The 19,625-nt window shown below is 44.6% G+C and overlaps 1 protein-coding gene across 1 annotated transcript in view; it reads left to right on the forward strand.

Annotated features, from left to right (window-relative positions):
* The window catches only part of si:dkey-228d14.5 (uncharacterized protein LOC796266 homolog), a 58,796-nt gene extending 40,238 nt beyond the window's left edge, over nt 1–18,558 (forward strand). Inside the window, exons 4-7 of the mRNA XM_060854158.1 lie at nt 7,035–7,102; nt 10,492–10,622; nt 15,142–15,319; nt 16,540–18,558. Of these exons, the coding sequence (XP_060710141.1) occupies nt 7,035–7,102; nt 10,492–10,622; nt 15,142–15,319; nt 16,540–16,763 (601 nt within the window). The 3' untranslated portion in view covers nt 16,764–18,558. The remainder of the gene's footprint in view (nt 1–7,034; nt 7,103–10,491; nt 10,623–15,141; nt 15,320–16,539) is intronic.
* The last annotated feature ends 1,067 nt before the right edge of the window (nt 18,559–19,625 follow it).

Genomic DNA, 19,625 nt, shown 5'->3' on the forward strand with positions numbered 1-19,625 from the left:
AAAGACCAGAAGGTCATCTTTGGCTTAAAATGAACACCAATTTGTGAGGGCATTCAACCTGAGGCAGAGACTGGGAGTGAGCTTGAGGCAGGGCTGATTAACCAAATGAGATTGTGTGTGATGAGCTGGAAGAAAATAATCAATATTCAATTATTTTGGTGAAGGAATTGACAAAACAATCAGGAGAGAACAGTGTGTTTTAAACAAAGGATTGCAGGACTGGCCTACAAAGAGAAGTTGGACAAACTGAACCGGTGTTGTCTAGGGTATTGAAGAATGAGAGTTATTGGAGAGAAGATGGTGACACTTGCACTGGCAGAGTGGAGAAGGTCACTTTCTAGTGTTGGGCGTTCCTCCAGACAGCTGAGTCTACACTGGCACAGGTGCCAATCCCAGACTGGGCTGGCATGGCCTACTGTCATTGCCTCCACTGCTGGTCCTGGGGAAGGACCTCTGGGACCCTGCCTGTTCAATAGGCTCTGATACCCAACCCCACAGCCTAATAGAATGTTTAAAAGTGATGTATTGTGCTCCTCCCCAGTCTGCTTGTGTACAACTCAATATCTGACTGACTGACGTTGGGCATTGTGATAGGATCAGGAAGGTAGGTGAACATCCTTTCATAAGACCATATGATAAAGGAGGAGAATTAGGACATTCAGCCCATTGAGTCTGCTCTACCATTTGATCTTGGGTGATACATTTTGTCCCCCCTAACATATTATGAATGTACCACATCGAGATTTTCTTTCTTGTTACTCATAGAATCTCTACAGTATGAAAGCAGGCCATTCGGCCCTTCCAAAGAGCAGGCCTATCCCTCTACACTTTCCCTGTAACCCTACATGGATAATCCACCTCATCTGCACATCTTTAGATTGTGGGAGGGAATCGGAGCATCCGGAGGAAACCCGCACAGAGAGAATGTGAAAACTCCAGACAGACAGTTACCCAAGGGTGAAATTGACCCCAGATCCCTGGTACACTGAGGCAGCAGTGCTAACCACTGAGTCACCATGCCACCTCAAACCCACTTAAAGACATTTCTCAGTCAGTATTTTACTTCCCTTTTTCCAATTTCTTCATCTTGAGCTATTCCTGTTGAAAGGCTCATGCCCGAAATGTTGATTCTCCTGCTCCACAGATGCTGCCTGACCTGCTGTGCTTTTCCAGCACCACACTGTCAACTCTGATACTCACCACCCACCTGCCACATCTGGAGCAAATGTTAGGAATTGTGCAGGACAACCCCAGATTGACAATACTTAGCCAGGTGCACAATGGACGCAATGCCAAAACTTTCAGGAATTCCTGGCAGAGGCAAATTATTCGGGGAATGACACATGGTAAGATGGGGTCTAAAATTGGGAGACTGGACCACTATAGGGAAGGGGTGGGCAGTTAATGAGATAGGTTTGGTAAAATAACATGAGTAAACTCATTAGGTGTCACAGTGAGAAACCAACCAAAAAACCCGATAAAACTCATACTTAGGCCACAAGAAAAGTAAGATGCAGCAGACCTTCACCACTGGCTGGCTTTTTAATTCCACAGTATTTTGATTGAATTCAAATTTTCACCACCTGGCTTGGTGGGATGTGAACACACACCCCTAAAGTGTGAGCCACAGGTGTTAGATTACTAGGCCAACACCATTGCCTCCACACTACAGTATTACTGCACGCTGTATGTTCCTGTAGATTCTCAGGCTCCCCTGAACTGCTTGAAAGCCATTGAATTGCTTCTGTTATAGAGAAGGAAAGGCAGCAACCATCTTTGAAATATCAAGGCCCAACAAGCAGCAACAAGAGATAAGCATTATCTAAGTTTAGTGGTGTTGATTGAAGTTAGATGTTGGCTATTGCAGTAAAAGAGCTCCTCTGCTGGTCTTTACTGAAAATCACACCATTGGATCCCCTGAGCAAGGTGAGCTTGGGCCCAGTATGGCACTGGGTGGCATTGGCAGCATCGGCAGTGGACTCATGGCAACGGCATAGTGTGGTTCAGCAGAATCTGTGGCGGTTACGCTGACAAGGCCCAGCCTGGACTCGTAATGGCGAGGGCATTGGTGGAGACAAGCTGGCACCGAAGAATGGCGACTCTTGTTCCACCGGCAGCTGGGTGGCAAAGGGGACTCATGCCTGGCCAACAGGCCAATAGATGAGCACTTATCAAGAAAGACTGTAAAGTTGAAGACTATTTCTTTATTTCTTCATTTTTCTGCTCTTATATTCTATGTTTTGGTTTATTTTTCTCTGTTTTAAAATGGCGCCAGGGACTGACGACAGTACACAACACTTGTCAATGTATTTTGGAACAAAATATATGTGACAATAAATAAATCAAATCAAGTACTGTATATAACCACGATAGTTGTGATCTCACATTATAAAGAACATTGCGCAATAGCTGTGCCATGGGGCCGGAATCACGTTATAGCCAAAACAGCTAAGGAGAGTTCGCGTTCTACAAATAATACAGGTCAGGAGAGTTCATGTTCTACAAATAATGATCTAAGTTCTTCAATCACGTTAAAGCCAATTCATATTGAGGAAACACATTATAGCAGAACCAACTGTAAATAAATCAAACCAAATATTTAATATAATCACTTGTGGCTGCGGATTCATCTGCAGTTAACTCCCACAGTTTGGTATGCTTTCTGTTCTCCAGTAAAGTGTTAATCTGGGTTTTGTGGTAATATCCAGCAGTGTTGCATAAACCCATGGCCTTCAGGCTCAGAGGCTTGTTTTGAGTTCTGTACATGAAATTATATCACTAATTTAATCAGGCTGCCTTGAAACAAGGCCTGTTTGGAGTTTGACGTGCAACAATGTTCAACAGACCTCAGCAAATCTCAGTGATTTCATGTAACTTCTAAACAAAAGATCATTCTTGAAACTTTCCCTGCCTCCTCACCCCCACAACCCACCCTGCTCCCCCCCCCACACCTTCTCCAATTGTCTTACATCTATTTGGTCCAAACTAGCCACTTTTAAGCCTCCAATTTTTATCTTTTCTTTTATCACTTTTTCTTTCTAATGTCGCATTTGTGCACATTTGTTGTCTCTACCTAAAAAGAATCCGTTTTAAAAGGCTTTTGGCTGTGGCTCAGTGCTAAGCAGGCTTTCTTCTTAAAAAGATTGTGGGCTCAAGTCACATTGAATCTAGCCTACTTTCTCAGTACTGAGACATCAATTCATCCTTTTCAGATGAACATAAGTGATCATTCATGTTATGTTTTCAAGACTGAAACAGATTTTTAATCAGTATGGCAGGAAAGTAGAGTTGCGGATTACCAGGTGAGCCATAATTTCATTTGAGTAGCGGAGTGGGTTTGATGGGCTGAATGGCTTATTTCTATTCCTACCGATTATCTCAGGGTTAAGAAGAGCCTTCTGATTAGATTAGATTAGATTACTTACAGTGTGGAAACAGGCCCTTCGGCCCAACAAGTCCACACCGACCCGCCGAAGCGCAACCCACCCATACCCCTACATTTAGCCCTTACCTAACACTACGGGCAATTTAGCATGGCCAATTCACCTGATTAAAGTCTGGTTCACAGGAGGCTCCAATAGCACTGATGATGTTCCCTAGCCAGGGAACGAAACGTTTGCAGCAAAAACTTCCAGCTCGGCGAACAGAACCACAACAAATTCACCTGACCCGCACATCTTTGGACTGTGGGAGGAAACCGGAGAACTCGGAGGAAACCCACGCAGACATGGGGAGAACGTGCAAACTCCACACAGTCAGTCGCCTGAGTCGGGAATTGAACCCGGGTCTCAGGCGCTGTGAGGCAGCAGTGCTAACCACTGTGCCACCATGCTGAGTGTCTTGCCAAAAATATTTCGCCCAACTATGAAGACACAAAACCAGATTATCTGGTTATTGTCACATTGCTGTTTGTGGGCTCTTGCCGTGCACCCATTAGCCACTTTGTTTGCCAACATTATCTCTCATTGCCTTACCCACCATGTGGATCTCAAGGGACCATGCACAACAGAGACTTCTAGAAAGCAGGCGCCATGCAGTGCCATAGCTATTGGTGTGCACGATGCCTCCCAGTGGCTGTGGGGAGCAGAGTGGGAACATTGGTGTTTACCACATTCCACTTCACAGAAGAGTTACAGCACTGAAGGAGGCCATTCAGCCCATTCTTCCTGGCTGTTCAAATGGGTGTCACTACCAAGCACCATTCTTCTGTCCTTCCCTGGACATTTGCACATTATCTCTGTCCAAATGATCATCCAATGGCCTCTTGCTGTTCAAGCACTATCTGGGTCCATCAAAAGATGCTGAGTAACACCAGCTCCTCCTTTACATGACCTCATAGAATGTTTAAAAGTGACGTATTGGGCCCCCCTCCCCCACCTGCTTGTGTACAATCCACTGTCTGACTGATGAAGACTGACATTAGGTATTGTGATAGGAGCAGGAAGGCAGGTAAAGACCATATGATAAAGGAGGAGAATTAGGACATCCAGCCCACTGAGTCTGCTCTACTATTTGATCATGGCTGAGACATTTTGCCACCCCAACATATTGTGAATGCACCACATCGAGATTTTCTTTCTTTTTATTCATAGAATCCCTGCAATATGAAAGCAGGCCATTCGGCCCTTCCAAAGAGCATTCCACCCAGGCCCAACCCTCTACACTTTCCCTGTAACCCTACATGGATAATCCAACTAACCTGCAATCTTTGGATTGTGGGAGTGAGTCAGAGCACCCGGAGGAAGCCCACACAGAGAGAATGTGAAAACTCCAGACAGACAGTTACCCAAGCGTGGAATTGAACCCAGATCCCTGGTGCTCTCAGCCAGCAGCGCTAACCGCTGAGCCACCAAGCCACCCCAAATCTCTTAAAGGTGTTTCTCTGCAAGTGTTTTACATTCCCTTTTCCATCTTGAGCTATCTCATACAGACTGTCTCTCTTTCTCTCTTTTTCCCTATCCCATCAGTTTCTCTCTGTCTCTCTCTGTCTCTCTGTCTCTCTCTCTCTCTCTCTCCACCCCACCCACCTCTCTCCCCCCTCCCCCTCCCCACCCATCCCTCTACCCGAGGACTCTGTCGTGAGTGCCTTCCTTCCCCTGAGGGATTGGCAATTGGGCAGGAGGTGGACAGTACAGGGGATTTTCCTGGCAAGATAATTCCTGCTTCAGTGGTGTTTTGTGAAACTGCATGCCCAGTATTGAGCTCTCCTAATGGGAGTTGAAAATGTGTTGCTGGAAAAGCGCAGCAGGTCAGGCAGCATTCGAGGAACAGGAGAATCGACGTTTTGGGCATAAGCCCTTCTTCAGGAAGAAGGGCTTATGCCCGAAACGTCGATTCTCCTGTTCTTCAGATGCTGCCTGACCTGCTGCGCTTTTCCAGCAACACATTTTCAGCTCTGATCTCCAGCATCTGCAGTCCTCACTTTCTCCTCTCCTAATGGGAGTCAGGAAGGGGGTTGATATGTATATGAGCTAGGAAGTATTATGTGTTTACTTCTATCAGGATCATATACAGGGGTAGAGCTTTAGTAAACGGCCCCTACACAGTGTGGATCCACCCTATATAAAGGCTATAGATATTGTATGTAATATAATGATGTTGTACCAGTTGACAACTTAGCATAGAAATAATCATTGGGGTGAATTATGTATAGTGTTCCCAGATGTAGAAAGAATAAGGAGGTCAAAGAAGGTCACATTATTGGAAGATTAGATTAGATTAGACTAGGGTACAGGTCAGGTTGAGAGAAGGAAAAAAGGGATCTCACAGAATAAATATTTCATTGAAGGCAATTCAGAGAATGTTCACTAGGATGATCCCCAGTCTGGAGAGTTTTTTATTGTCTTTTTAAGTAAGAATCCAGTAATGAGTTCAAGAGGAGCTTCTACACTCAGAGGACAGGCAGAACTCATTGCCATATGGTGCAGATGAGGCTAATAGTGCATAGACACAGGACTAAAGAGGAAGTGAGGATCCTTTTCTGGGGTAAGGGGAGGCAGGGTGGTGAATCTTTGGAATTCTCTGCTCCACTGTGCTGTAGAGGCTCAGTCTGTTCGAGATAGATATCAATTTCTAGAAAACAGTGACATCAAAGAATATGGGATACCAAGGGGAAATAGCGCTGAGATGGATGATCGACTGTTTCTAGAATGGAAGAACAAGTCTGAGGGGCTGAATGGTCTCCTCCTGCTCCTGTGTTCTCCATTCAAGTGTATCAATCACTTAGAAGTCAGGAGGTTCAATGACGTTCTGTGATGTCACAGGATTTCAGCCATGGCTCTTTGAGTGGCAGTGATGACACCAGCAGACCACCAAGGTGCAGAGTGCAATCATTGAAAAAGGTCTGAGGTAATGTTCTGGTCTCAATGATCTGTGGACTTGCCAGGTATTAAAGTTTTCTGTGAAATGTTAGCAGTACAAATCAAATTCTTCAACCTTCGATTTCCCTCTTCTGCACCATACACTTGCCATTTCCAGTTCTTGCCCCCTCAGTGTACCCATGGCGAGAGCTGACTTACTTATGCAGGATAGGATGTGTTGTTTGACATGGAATTACAGAACATGTGACAAAGATATGTGAAATATTTGTACTACCATCACTTTCAATATGCAGAATATCCAAAATAGTTCCCTGTTCCTTTCTGCATGATAACGACTTGGCCAATCAGAGACAATCTGCCAACCAATCTGCTCCCTTGCCCCCAGTCATATAAACTGCTGTGACTGTTTGAAATTTGGCATTCTTGCGTGTGTCCTGATGAGTATGAAATGAAAGCTTTGTCTCTCTTTCAAGTTCTGCACTGCCAAGCCCTCTGGGATTATTGTCCAACAGCCAATATGTTGACTTGTGTGATTGTTTTCTGGGATATATCAGTAGCAGTACACTAAATAAATTACAATCCAAGAGTGGATTCTGTGATCTCATCCACAGCTGCACTGACACTACAGAGTTTGTGTGCATTTCATGTCTCTGTTCTCTCTTCCTGAGAAATAACAAACAATGCTCCTTTCTCATACTTTGCTATTCATTACAGCACCAGTGGAATGAACCTTCCTGAAAACTCTCTCTACAGCGCGGTGCTTAATGCAGTCTCTGTTTTATGTAAGTATGATAAGACCATAAGACATAGGAGTGGAAGTAAGGCCATTCGGCCCATTGAGTTCACTCTGCCATTTAATCATGGCTGATGGGCATTTCAACCCCACTTACCTGCACTTTCCTCAAGGCCCTTAATTCCTTGCGAGATCAAGAATTTATCAATCTCTGCCTTGAAGATATTTAACTTCCCGGCCTCCACTGCACTCCATGGCAATGAATTCCACAGACCCACCACTCTCTGGCTAAAGAAATGTCTCCTCCTTTCTGTTCCAAATTTACCCCCTCTAATTCTAAGGCTGTGCCCAAGGGTCCTAGTCTCCCCACCTAACGGAAACAACAATGATACAGTGCAAATAAAACTCATCCAGCTTGTGCTGAATGGCTTTTTAAAAGTTGCCTTTTTTTTCAAGATTTGATTTGATGAAGCAATGGATTGCCATTGTTAGAGTATGCTGATTAAGAATGGGTTGCAATAGTAAAGTCTTGTTTTCTCAGTGAAAGATAGCAGTAGAGGGACTTTTCCAGGGACCACCTCACACACACAGCTGAATTGATGCTGGATAATTCCAGGTCTTTCATTCTTAATCTCCAGGTAAACACTAAGGAGGGAAGGGCCACATTCCAGAGTGGTGCATTGCGTGTTCTTTTGGAACCATTTCATAGAATCCCTATAATATGGAAGCAGGCCATGTAACCCACTTCAACCCTTCAAACAGCATCCCACGAATACCTACACTCCCCCCCACCCCCCTCCCAGCATACACACACACACACACACACACACACACACACACATCCTGCATTTTGTAAGGCTAATCCACTTAGCTTGCGAATCTTTGGACAGTGGGAGGAAACCAGAGCACCTGGAGGAAACCCACGCAGATATAGGGAGAATAAACTCAGCTGACAATCTGTTAGAGGGAGATCCTGTCTGACTAAACATATTGATGAGGGTAGTGCAGTGATGTGATGTGATTTACTTAACGCCTTTGACAAGATTCCAAATAAAAGACAGGTCCAAAGCTAGCCCTTGGGATCCAAAGCAAATTATATCTAAAATTGGCTTGCAAATAGGAGGCAAATGGTGATGGTGGAAGATTGTTTTGTGATTGGAAGCCAATGACCAGCGATGTACCGAAGGGATCAGTGCTGGGACCCCCGCTGTTTGTTTTGTACATTAAGAGTTTGGATGTGAACATAGAAGGTATATGAGTAAGTTCGCAGATGACATGAAAACTGGTGGTTTTATTGACAACGAAGATGATGGCCTCAGGCTACAATCTGATACTGATCGGCTGGCAAATTGGACAGAGCAATGGCAGATGGAATTTAATCCTAGTAAGTGCAAGGTGGTGCATTTTTGGAGGTCTAATAAGGGAAGGATTTACGCAATGAATGATGGTTTCCTAGGGAGTACTGAGGAGTAAAGGGACGTTGGTGTACAAGTCCATAGATCCCTGAAGGTGTCAGCACAGGTAGACAGGCCGGTGAAGAAGGTATATGGGATGCTTGCTTTCATTACCTGAGCTGTAGACTATAAGAGCAAAGACATCTTTTACAATTTAGTAAAACATTGGTTAGGCCACAGGTGGATTACTGTGTGTGGTTCTGGTTGGCATGCTATCAGAAGGAAGTGATTACACTAGAGAGGGTGCAAAGGAAGTGCACTAGGATGTTGCCTGGGCTGATAAGTCTCCATCATGAGGAGAGACTGGATAGGCTGGGTTTGGTTTTTCTTGGAGCGGCAGAGGGGAAGCTTTTTGAGCTATGCAAAATTATGAGAGACATAGACAGAGTAGATCATGAGAATCTTTTCCCCATGGCAGAGAACACATGGTTAAGGTGCAGAGAAAGTGGTTTAGAGGAGATTTGAGAAAAATATTTTCACACAAAGGATGGTTGAAATTTGTAATGTGCTGCCTGAGAGGGTGATGGAATACTCTCAAAACGTTTAAGAAGCATCTGGATGTTTAAAATACAAGGATATAGTTGGCCATAAGCCAAGGACAGGGATATGCGATTAATTCTACCTGGTGTTTGTTGGGCGGCATAGATGTAGTGGGCCGAAGGGCCTATTTCTTTGCTGTTTGACTCTATAACACTATGACAAACTGACGGCAGAAAAGATTTCATTCTCTGCTGGCAAAAGGGCAATTTAATAAACTATTTCAGGCAGCTTCAATCTACTCACAATAGATCTGATCCCAAAATCTAAAGACGCCCCCCCTATTGGCACTATGTTGGTAATCTCACTTAATTGCAGAGAATAAAGGTCTCACTCTGTAAAGGAAGTTTTAGTCTAGTCTGCTCCACTACTCAATACGATTGTGACTGCCATTCTGCCTTGAATTTATCTTTCTGTGCTATACCCACACATCTTGATTCCTTTGATATTTGAAAAATCTGCCTATTTCTCGAATGTAATTCTTGTCTAAGCACCACAATTCTCTGCAGAGATTTCCAAAGATTCACAATTCTTTGAATGAAGAAATTTCTCCTCATCTCAGACCTAACGGCCAGTTGCTTGTTCTAAGACAGTGTCTGTATATTCAAGATCACCCCCAGCCAGGGAGAACTGCTTCCCAGTGTCGGTCAAAGCATTTCATTTTTCAATGTGATCATCAATCATTTTTCTGAACGGTGGGAATATAGGCTTCATCTATTCAATATCTCCTCTTGGGCCAATCCCCTCATCCCAGGAATGAGGTAATGAACCCTCACTGTACTCATTTGAAGGTATATATGTTTATCCTTAAGTGAAGAGAATAGATATGTACATAACACATCAAATGTGACCTCACCAAACCCCTTTGTAACTGCAGTCGGACTTCATCTTACGTACTACGTCTTTCAGCATAACAGCCAGCAAACCATTTGCTGTCCTAATTTTAATCTGCTAGTTGGCTTTCCGTGATTCACATAATTTGCAGGGTGGGATTTGATCCCTAAATTTCCAGGGAGAAAATAATTCAAGGAAAACTCAATGATGCAAGTTTGAATTGGGCACCAAAATGAGAAGTTATTTTAGGGAGAGATCCTTTACCTGGAGAGTCGATACACATAGAAACCAGTAATCAATCCAATTAGTTTGTATCAGTGCCAGTAATCTAATGAGTTAGAATTTTCAATGTTTTGTCACATTTAAGGCAGATGTCATTGACATATTTAAGGGAATAATGTCAAAATATTTGACCCAGATGTTAATACAGAGCAAATAGATTGCCCAAGCAAAATAATGGGTCAAATATCTTCCCTCTATACTGTAAATCTTAATGGGTCCAACTGTTATCAAATCGAGAAGAATTAAGTCCACGAGGTAGCATCTGATAAATGGTGCAAATTTAGGGAAAGTAGCCCATTTGTTAATCTGTTTCATGCTCTCCTTCTTCCAGTTGCTTTGGTGTGCATTTTCCGACATGCTCAGATAGTGGAACGGAAAGGAGACGAGGCTGTGCTGAGTAAGGCCGCTATGATTATAGGCTTCTTTGGCTCTATAGGAGGCTTCATCGCTGGAAACTGTAATGTAAGTGCATGTATCTGTGATGGGACCACATTTGGTTCATTGCTGGCTGAGAATGATAAGCTCTCTTCGGGGGGGGGGTGGTCGACCTAATGAGGATCTAGATTATGAACCCACTTTAAATAAATGTTTTTTTTTCCCATTTTAATTGGCAGATATTTGATATATTCAAAAGATCATAGAATCTCTACAGTGTGGAAGCAGGCCATTCAGTCCATTGAGTCCTCACTGACCCTCCAAAGACAATCCCACCCAAACTCACACCCCTTAACCTATTGCTGTAACCCTGCATTTGCCATGGCTGATCCATCTAACTTGCATATCCATGGACTCTATGGGTCATTTCCCAAGGCCAATCCACCGAACCTGCACACCTTTAGACTGTGGAATGCAGCTGGCACCTGGCTTCCTTTAATGAAGGGGAGTCAGTGATTGGGTTTCAACACTGGGAGAATACAGCACCTGTTTCTATTGGTTTAAGGGTACTGTGTTATCCAGTAAGTTAAACATGCTGGAGAACTAATAGAAAGACTAATAATTGACACCCTCCTTGTGTCTGCGATCTTAATACAGTGTATGCATGGCTTCTTCAACCCTTTAGTGTGCCAATTACTAAAATATGTGTTTTTCCATTGTCAGAATGGAAAAACCTACCGGACCTTGTCAATTTACCTGTTGCGGACGCAACTATTCATAAAGGAATGACCACCATGCAATTTCCTATGGATACAAAGTCCAGTCTTCACATTGAGAGTCTGATTCATTGCTTTGCATGGCAGCACTAATGTGTTCAGTGGGATAGACTCAGAACAGATCTAGCAGCTCAAAGCTGACTACCACGAAGGTCTGTAGGCCACCAGCAGCTGTGGAATTGTATGCAAATAAATGTGGAACCTCATGGCCAGCATATCCCCCCCACGCTACCATTGCCGTCAAGGCAGGGAATCAACCTTGGTTTAATAGCAAGTGCAAGTCAGCATACCAGGCACACCTGAAACATGAGGCATTAACCTGGTGAAGCTACAGGGTAAAAACAATGACTGCAGATGCTGGAAACCAGATTCTGGATTAGTGGTGCTGGAAAAGTACAGCAGTTCAGGCAGCATCCAAGGAGCAGTAAAAACGACGTTTCGGGCAAAAGCTCTTCATCAGGTTTACTGCTCCTCAGATGCTGCCTGAACTGCTGTGCTTTTCCAGCTCCACTAATACAAGTGAAGCTACAACTCAGACATCTGCCTAGCAATGAGAAACAGCAGAAGTAGCATTTGATAGACAATAGTAATTGATTCAACAACCAAAGGATCAGATCTAAGTTGATCCTGCCATATCCAGTTATGATGGCTGGTGGACAATTAAATAAATAACAGGAGAAAGAGGGTCCACAGGTAACTCCATCTTCAATGATGGGGGAGGGCAGTACATCAGTGTAAAAAGGAAGCCTGAAGCATTTACATCTTCAGTTAGAAGTGTTAAGTGGATGTTCTGTCTTAGCCTCTTCCTGACGTCCCTAGCAACACAAGATGCCACCCTTCAGCCAAGTTGATTCACTTCGAATGATAAAGTGATATGGTTGAAGATGCCGGAAGGCAATGGGGCCTGATAATGGTGCTGCAGACTCATGCACGGAACTAACCATACTCTTCCAGTACAACTTCAGCATTGCCATGTACCCAACAAGGTCAGATGTTGCCCAAGATTGTCCTGTTCACAAAAAGCAGGATAGATCCAATCTCTCCCTGTTGAGTCTCCCACTCGATTTTCATCAGGTGGGGAAGGGGTCATCAGCAATGCCACCAAGCAGCAACTGCTGAGCTGTAAGCTGTTCACTGACGCTCAATTTGGATTCCACCAGGGCCACTTGGCTATTGACCTCAATACAGCCCGTGTTGAAATAGGGAGAAAAGAAGTGAACTGTAGAGGGAAAGTGAGAGTGACTGCCATTTCCATCAGATCAACATTTGATGGAGTGTGGCATCAAGGAGCTCTGGCAAAACTGAATGGGAGTCAGGAGGAAACTCTCCAGGGATTCAAGTCATACTAATACAACGGGAGATGGACTTGGCTCCATACAAACATAGCAGTAAGAGTAGATCACTCAGCCCCTTTAGCCATTTAATAAGAGCAGGACTGTTCTGACTGTGGCCTCAGCTCCACATTCTGACCTACGCCAGATAACCTTTGATGGCTTTGGTTGTTGGACACCAATGATCTCAGTCACAGGATCGCACTGCAGGAGTCCATCAGGGGAGTATCCCCGACTCAGTTAGTTCATTGATAATCCACCTTTCATCATAGGTTCAGAAAAGGTGATGTTCTCTGATGATTGTACAATTAACGATTCCTCAGGTACTGAAGCAGCCCATGTCCAAATGCAGCAAGACCATGCTCTCTCTCTACTTGGATGCTGTCTGACCCACTGTGATCTCCAGCATTTATTGATTTCAGGACAATATCCAAGTTCAGGCTGACGAGTGGCATGTAACGTTCATGCCACACAAGTACCAAGCAATGACCATCTCCAACAAGAGAGAATTTAACCATCACCCTCTGACATTCAATGGCATTACCATCACTGAATTCCTACAATCCTGGGGATAACCATTGACCAGAATCTGAAATGAACTAGTCATGTCAATGGCTGTAAAAGCAGATCAGAAACTGAGACCTCATCTCTTGACTTCCAATGCCTGCCCACCACATACAAAACATAACTCATGATACTGCCTCCACTTGCTTGCATGTGTGCAGCTCAAACAACCTCCAAAAAGGGTAAAACCAACTCGAGGATAGTGAGGACTGCAGATGCTGGAGATCTGAGTCGATGACGTGTGACGCTGGAAAAGGCACAGCAGGTCAGGCAGCATCTGAGGAACAAGCGGGTCAAAGTTTCCGGCATAACCTTTCATCATGGTTATGCTAAAAACCTCGACTGCCTTGCTGCTCAGATGCTGCCTGACCTGCTGCGCCTTTTCCAGCACCACACTTTATCGATTCTGAAACCAACCAGAACAAACTAACCCACGTGACCGGCAAGAGACGCTAGTCCTATCAATCACACATCTCATGAAAGAATAAAAATAACACATGCTGTGTACGTCCTGAAGCTCTTCCTCAAAATCTCCCTGTGTCTTTTACCTAAAATTTTCAACCTCTGTCCCCTCATCCCATCAGATGGTAGGAACAACTTTCCTTACCTAGCCTTATCTCCCATTATCTTGGACACCGCAACCAAATGTCCATCAACCCCCTTTGCTCTATAAAGTAAAAGCCCAGCTTCTCGAACCTAACCCTCTCACTAAAATCTCTCATCCTTGGAGCAATTGTGGCAATTCGCCTCTGTTGTGTGTGGTTTTCTTCCTGGGTGCTTGTTTTGTGATTATAGACATGTGAAGGATATTTGCCTGTTTGTGTATGACTCTGCCTGTGTATGTGAGATGCTGTGTCTGTGTGAGAGTCTGCATGTGATTGTGCGTGTAACTCTGTAAGTGTCTGTGTGTGGGTGAGTGACTGAGTGATTTTGTGTGTGTGTGTGTGTGTGTGTGTGTATGTGTGAAACTCTGCCTGTCTTTCTGCGTTTGTGTGTGTCTGTGCATAAGAAATTTTGCCTCTGTGCATGTTTGTGTGTTCATGTAAGGGAATGTGTGTGTGTGTGTGTGTGTGTGTGTGTGTGTGTGTGTGTGTGTGTGTGTGTGTGTGTGTGTGTGTGTGTGTGTGTGTACCTGTGTATGTGCGCATGAGAGACTACCTGTTTTTGTGTATGCATCTGTGTGACTCTTCCTGTTTGTATCTGAGTGAGAGACTCTGTGTCTGTGTGTGTGAGTGCTCATGTGTGTCTGTGCATGTGTGTGTGTGTGTGTGTGCGCGCGCGAGCGTGCAGTGTCAGTCTCTGTGTGTGTTTATTTTGTGATTAAAATGGTGCCACCATTGCCTCAACTGTAACTAGTCAGAGATTTCTCTTGGCAAATACTGAGCCATTACTCAATCTGCACCAAGTGCTGATTGTAGAAGAGGAACTGATCAGGGAGGCCCTGGGACAATCCTCCAAAATACTCAAGCTGCATTGTTGTCCCTAATTTAAAGACTTCCATCAACAAAATGGGTGGGAAGTGAAGTAAATGCAAATTCTGAAGGACAGGTTGTGAGGGTTGGAGGTGGGGAAGTGGTGTTTGGGATGGGAATGTGATCCGCGAATGTTGCAAACTGGATTCTGTAGGGGATTGGGAGTAGAGAGGATTGACAGGATGGATAATGGGAAAGTGGAAATGGGAGGGAAAGGCTTGAATGATGGCAAAGGGTGGGGGGCATGGACAAGATGGAATGTGAGGGATTGGTCAGATAAACAGCAATTGAAAATTCTTTTCTTCCATTAGCTCAACACAACTAAACAGGAAGTGACTGCTACGATTGGTTGCAATTGCACTTCACCTTTGTGCATTTGTGACACTTACTTTGGACTTGAATGGGTTGTATTGTAATGAAATGACATATTTGGCTGCCCTAACATGAGCTGCTTCTCTTCCAGCCGTCAGTTCTCATGGTGCTACACTACTTTGGAGCCACGCTGTGTTTTGTCAGCGGTTGTATTTATACCATTTTACAGACAGTTTTAACATTCAGGCTCCATTTGACGGGGAAGGAGTGCTTCTTGGTGCCTCTACGTGCAGTTCTGACCATTTTCCAAGTGGTCTTCTCTATTTGTTGTATCCTTTCTTGGTTGTCGTTGTGCTGTGTTTGGGGTTGCTCTCTAGTACTGCTCCTATCCGTTACACATAACAGACAGAGAGAGGTTGTGGAGAGCCTGTTTCTGAAGGACGATGAACATGAATCACAAGGCCATTCAGCCCACTTCCCATTCTAGTTCTTTGAAAGAGCTGGACAATTAGATGTCCTGCTCCTTCCAAAAAATCTCATGTTTCTTTTCTTTGACATTGTCCCAGTGCTTGTCATGAACTCATTCCCCATTCTACAATTGATTTGTCTCACATAGTCTGGGAAGGAAACTTAAAGCTATCTGAGACTGTCAGTGCTGCTAGGCCAATGGCAGGTCAGGACAGGGCTATGTTTAACTGTGATGCTTTCTTTGGTGAAATAGCTCTCTATCAGAGTTGATGCTCAGTCCCATTTATCAGATGCATCCAGCAGCAGAATTGGTCAAACTCACAGAGGGTTTGGCAGCAGCAAAACCTATGCAAAGTTACCAGCTCCATTCAAGTGGGGATTGGGAGAGGCTGCCAAGACAGGAAGTAGACACTCAGGATCCACCCAGCTTCCTTATGAGAATGCCAAGACAAAATGATTGAGAATTTGGAATTACAAATGCTCGATTGGCAGATCCAAAGAGTGACAAGAAGGCAGGGAGTGGGGGAAGGAGATAGGAGGGGAAGAGAGAGACAAGATGAAAGGAGGAGGGGGGAAGAGGACAGGAGAACCAAGGATGGGAAGAGGATATAAGGGAGGACAGAGGAGCTACAAAAGGGGAGGGTAATGAGACAAAATGAGAGGAGATGGGTAAGGAGGAGGTAGAAGAATGGGAAGCAGCGGGGAAGAGAAGTGAAAGGCAGAGAAAGGAGAGACAGAGATAGCGCATTCTTGATCGTAGCAACTCAATTGGATCCAGCAAATTCCTCTTTCTCTGTACACTGGGCCAAGGGATAGTCAATCAGAGCCATCTTCACATGAATGAGGTACTCTGATACAAGGCCAAATATACAGCTCAGCTGCAGAGATATCAATGTCACAGCATGACCAAGTGTCAGGAGAATGTGAAAGGTGGCCCCCAGTGACTGGACCATGGGGATCTCTTTAGTGGAAACAGAGTGGGTTGAGGAATTGTGCGAGGAGAAAGGGTGGGAGATACTCGTGCTTACACTTCAACAATAAACCAGCCCTTTGTTATGACTTATCCTTAACTCTGTTGCAGATCTGGCCTTTTTTGTCCATCCAGACACCAAGAGGCAACATATAGGAGCCATCTGTGAATGGATCTTGGCCACAAATTTCTACGTCTTTATCATGTCATTTTCCTTTGAATTTTACTATATAACCTCAGCGGTGCTCTATGCATTGATTAGTAGACCTGATGATGAGAAGGTTGCAATTCTGTCCGAACCCAGAGGTACAAATATGGCCACGTTCAATAAATGACATACGGATTACCATGTGCAGACAGGCCGCAGGAATACGGGTTGTTGGAATCATACCATTCTCTGTAATACTTACATTTTATGTTGCGTAAATCTCTTTGTCTCTATCAAAATGTTTCTTCTTCTTTGGAGCCCACAGGTTGGTTTTTTTTGTTTCTTAGCGAATAGCCAGTTAGCACATTGTGAACCCTAAATGGAGGATCACAGGCCCCCATATCCCTCTCAGTGCCACTGGGCAACATAGTTTCCAGCTACAATATGGCAAGACAAGGCCAGGGGCTTTGAATTTCAACTTTCCACTTATTGTTGTGTCCACCATAGGCATTCCCAGCACCAATCACATGAGGTATCCCAGGCCCTCCTGCCTCATTGTACTCCAACTTCTGTAAAAGGATTCAAGGCCTAGATATCGGTGAGCCTTGTTCACAAACTAGAGTTGGCTTTGGTCGATCTGAGGATAGCCAGGGAAGGAAAGGCCGAAAGAAGGGGACTCAGACCTCTCTGTCTTTTTCAGCCACCTCCTGGATCCTTGACTGTTGTTTGTGGTCAGTGGCAGCCAGAAGGCAGGGAAGACAGGCTTCAGGCCTACCACTGAAGTTACCACTGGGCAAGCCTGTGCCGAGGATGTCTATGGTGTAAGAGCGGGGCGAGGGGGCGGGATTTCAAGACCCCATCTATCCGCCATGGATTTACACTGGTGCCTCTGGAGAGAGGATAGCCAGCATAACTAACAAGCAAAGCAGTTTCTCAGGCAAGTTTTCAGCAGACAGATTCAGCTTGCAGTGGGTCCATGATTGAGGCCCAGCACCCTGCCTTGCCCGACTGGGAACTCTGGACCTTCTCATGAGTTTCAGAGGAAGATTTATCCCAAATGACACGGGAGCTTCTGTTTGGAGATGACTTTATGGAAGTATGGATTGTAAAACACTTCCTTCATCGTCAGACTGACATCTGATTAAGTTGCAATTCAACGTATGGGGGTGGGGTGTGAAGGGAAGAAGACCTGTCTCTTAGAGGGGAAGGGGTTTGGGGGTAACACAGCTGCAGCAACCTAGCTAGGCACCCGGCCTCCTCACTGATGTACCGATTGGCCACCAGCTGCAGTGCAGAAAAGGTGGTGTCAAAGTTACTCATCTGAGGCATTTTTAAGATCAGTAACTTGTTGTTTTAAAATCACACAGCACAGATGGAGGCCATTAGAGCCTCCCGTGGCTGTATCCTCTCTGACTTTCTCAATCAACTAGTTCCTCACCTCTCCTGTATTTTGTTTTCCCTTGTACTAGTTAGATATTATCCTAATCAATCTCTTTAGAGTCACTGTTATGTAGTTGGGACTTCTGGAGTAGTTAGGACTGGGACCCAGGTCTCCTGGCGTAGAGATATGGTTATTACTATAGCACCACAAGAACACTATCCTTTGCTGAATTTATCAAATTCCCCTTTGCAGCTGAATCTCCAATCAGGCACTATCTTGCAGATCACAACTCCCCACCGCGTAATCAAATAAAATCCTTATGCCACTTATGCTTCTTTTGTGAACCACTTAAATCATCGATCATGTTCTCTCCCACTGCTCTGTCGGAGCTGCTGTTTCTGCTGACCCTCTCTCGACCGAAGGTGAGACGTGACAGACCTCCTTATGAAACCCCCTGTGCCAAAATTTTACCCTTCCTGTCACACACGGGAGAATAAAAATGGACATCACTGTTTTTGGACCTATTTTCCAGATTATTTACTCTATTCAGCAGGAGAATGGACAATGTACTGTATTTAGTTCTATATTATTTTTAGCACTGCAGACTGTTAGAAATAAATTCTGTAAATCAAAGGAGCCTGGTCTTTTATCACTTATCTCATTGTTACATTGCTAAGTGCAGTACTGACCTAATGTGTTACCATCCTTCACAATGATGTTGATGAATTTTGGTTCTCTGTTTTTGTCTGTTCCATTATTCTTACTCCCCAAGCAACGCAAATTAAAATGTCTCCTGGGAATAAAGAGTTGAGGTTCTGAAAATATCAAGGTGAGAATATCCTCACCTTGCACTGATACAGCTGTGGGCTCACGGGAAGGCACTCTCACCTCAGAGCCTGAGGTTCAAGGGTTCAAGCCCAACTCTTCAGCTCAACATTGAGTCTGGCATTCCAGTGCAATGACGTGGAGGTATCAGTGTTGGATTGGGGTGGACAAAGTCAGAAGTCACATGACACCAGGTTGTAGTCCAGCAGGTTTATTTGAAATCACAAGCTTTCATAGCACTGCTCCTTCATCAGGTGAAGTCACTCCATAGGATCCCTACAGTGTGGAAGCATCAAGTCAAACTGACCTGCTGAAGAGTGTGGCCACCCAGACCCAGCCCATCATTTCCCATGGCTAACCCATCTAGCCTGCACACTATGGACTGTGGGAGAACATGCAAACTCCACAAAGACAGTTGCTTGAGAGTGGATTTGAACCCAAGAGCCTGTCAGTGCGAGGCAGCAGTGCTAACCACTGAGCCACCCTATATATTGGAGGTGCCTTTGCTTGGATGAGATGTCAACTCAAAGCTCTGTCTGCCTTCTTAGGTGAGTGTAAATGTGACACTACTTGAGGAAGAGCTGGATAGTTATCCCCAGGGTCTTGGTTGCTAGTCAGTTCTCAATGAATCATGAATGCAGTTTCTCCCATTCCTATTGCATTAATGTCTATGGGAACTTGCTGTATGCAAATTGGCTGCTAGAGTTCCCACAGTGGCTCAGTGGTTAGCACTGCTGCCTCACAGCAACAGGGTCCAAGGTTCAATTCCAGCCTTGGGCGACTGTCCGTGTGGAGCTTGCACATCCTCTCTGTGTCTGTGTGGGTTTCCAGTCCAAAGATGTG

The sequence above is a fragment of the Hemiscyllium ocellatum genome, chromosome 43 (assembly GCF_020745735.1).
Source record: "Hemiscyllium ocellatum isolate sHemOce1 chromosome 43, sHemOce1.pat.X.cur, whole genome shotgun sequence".
Classification (NCBI taxonomy): Eukaryota; Metazoa; Chordata; class Chondrichthyes; order Orectolobiformes; family Hemiscylliidae; genus Hemiscyllium; species Hemiscyllium ocellatum.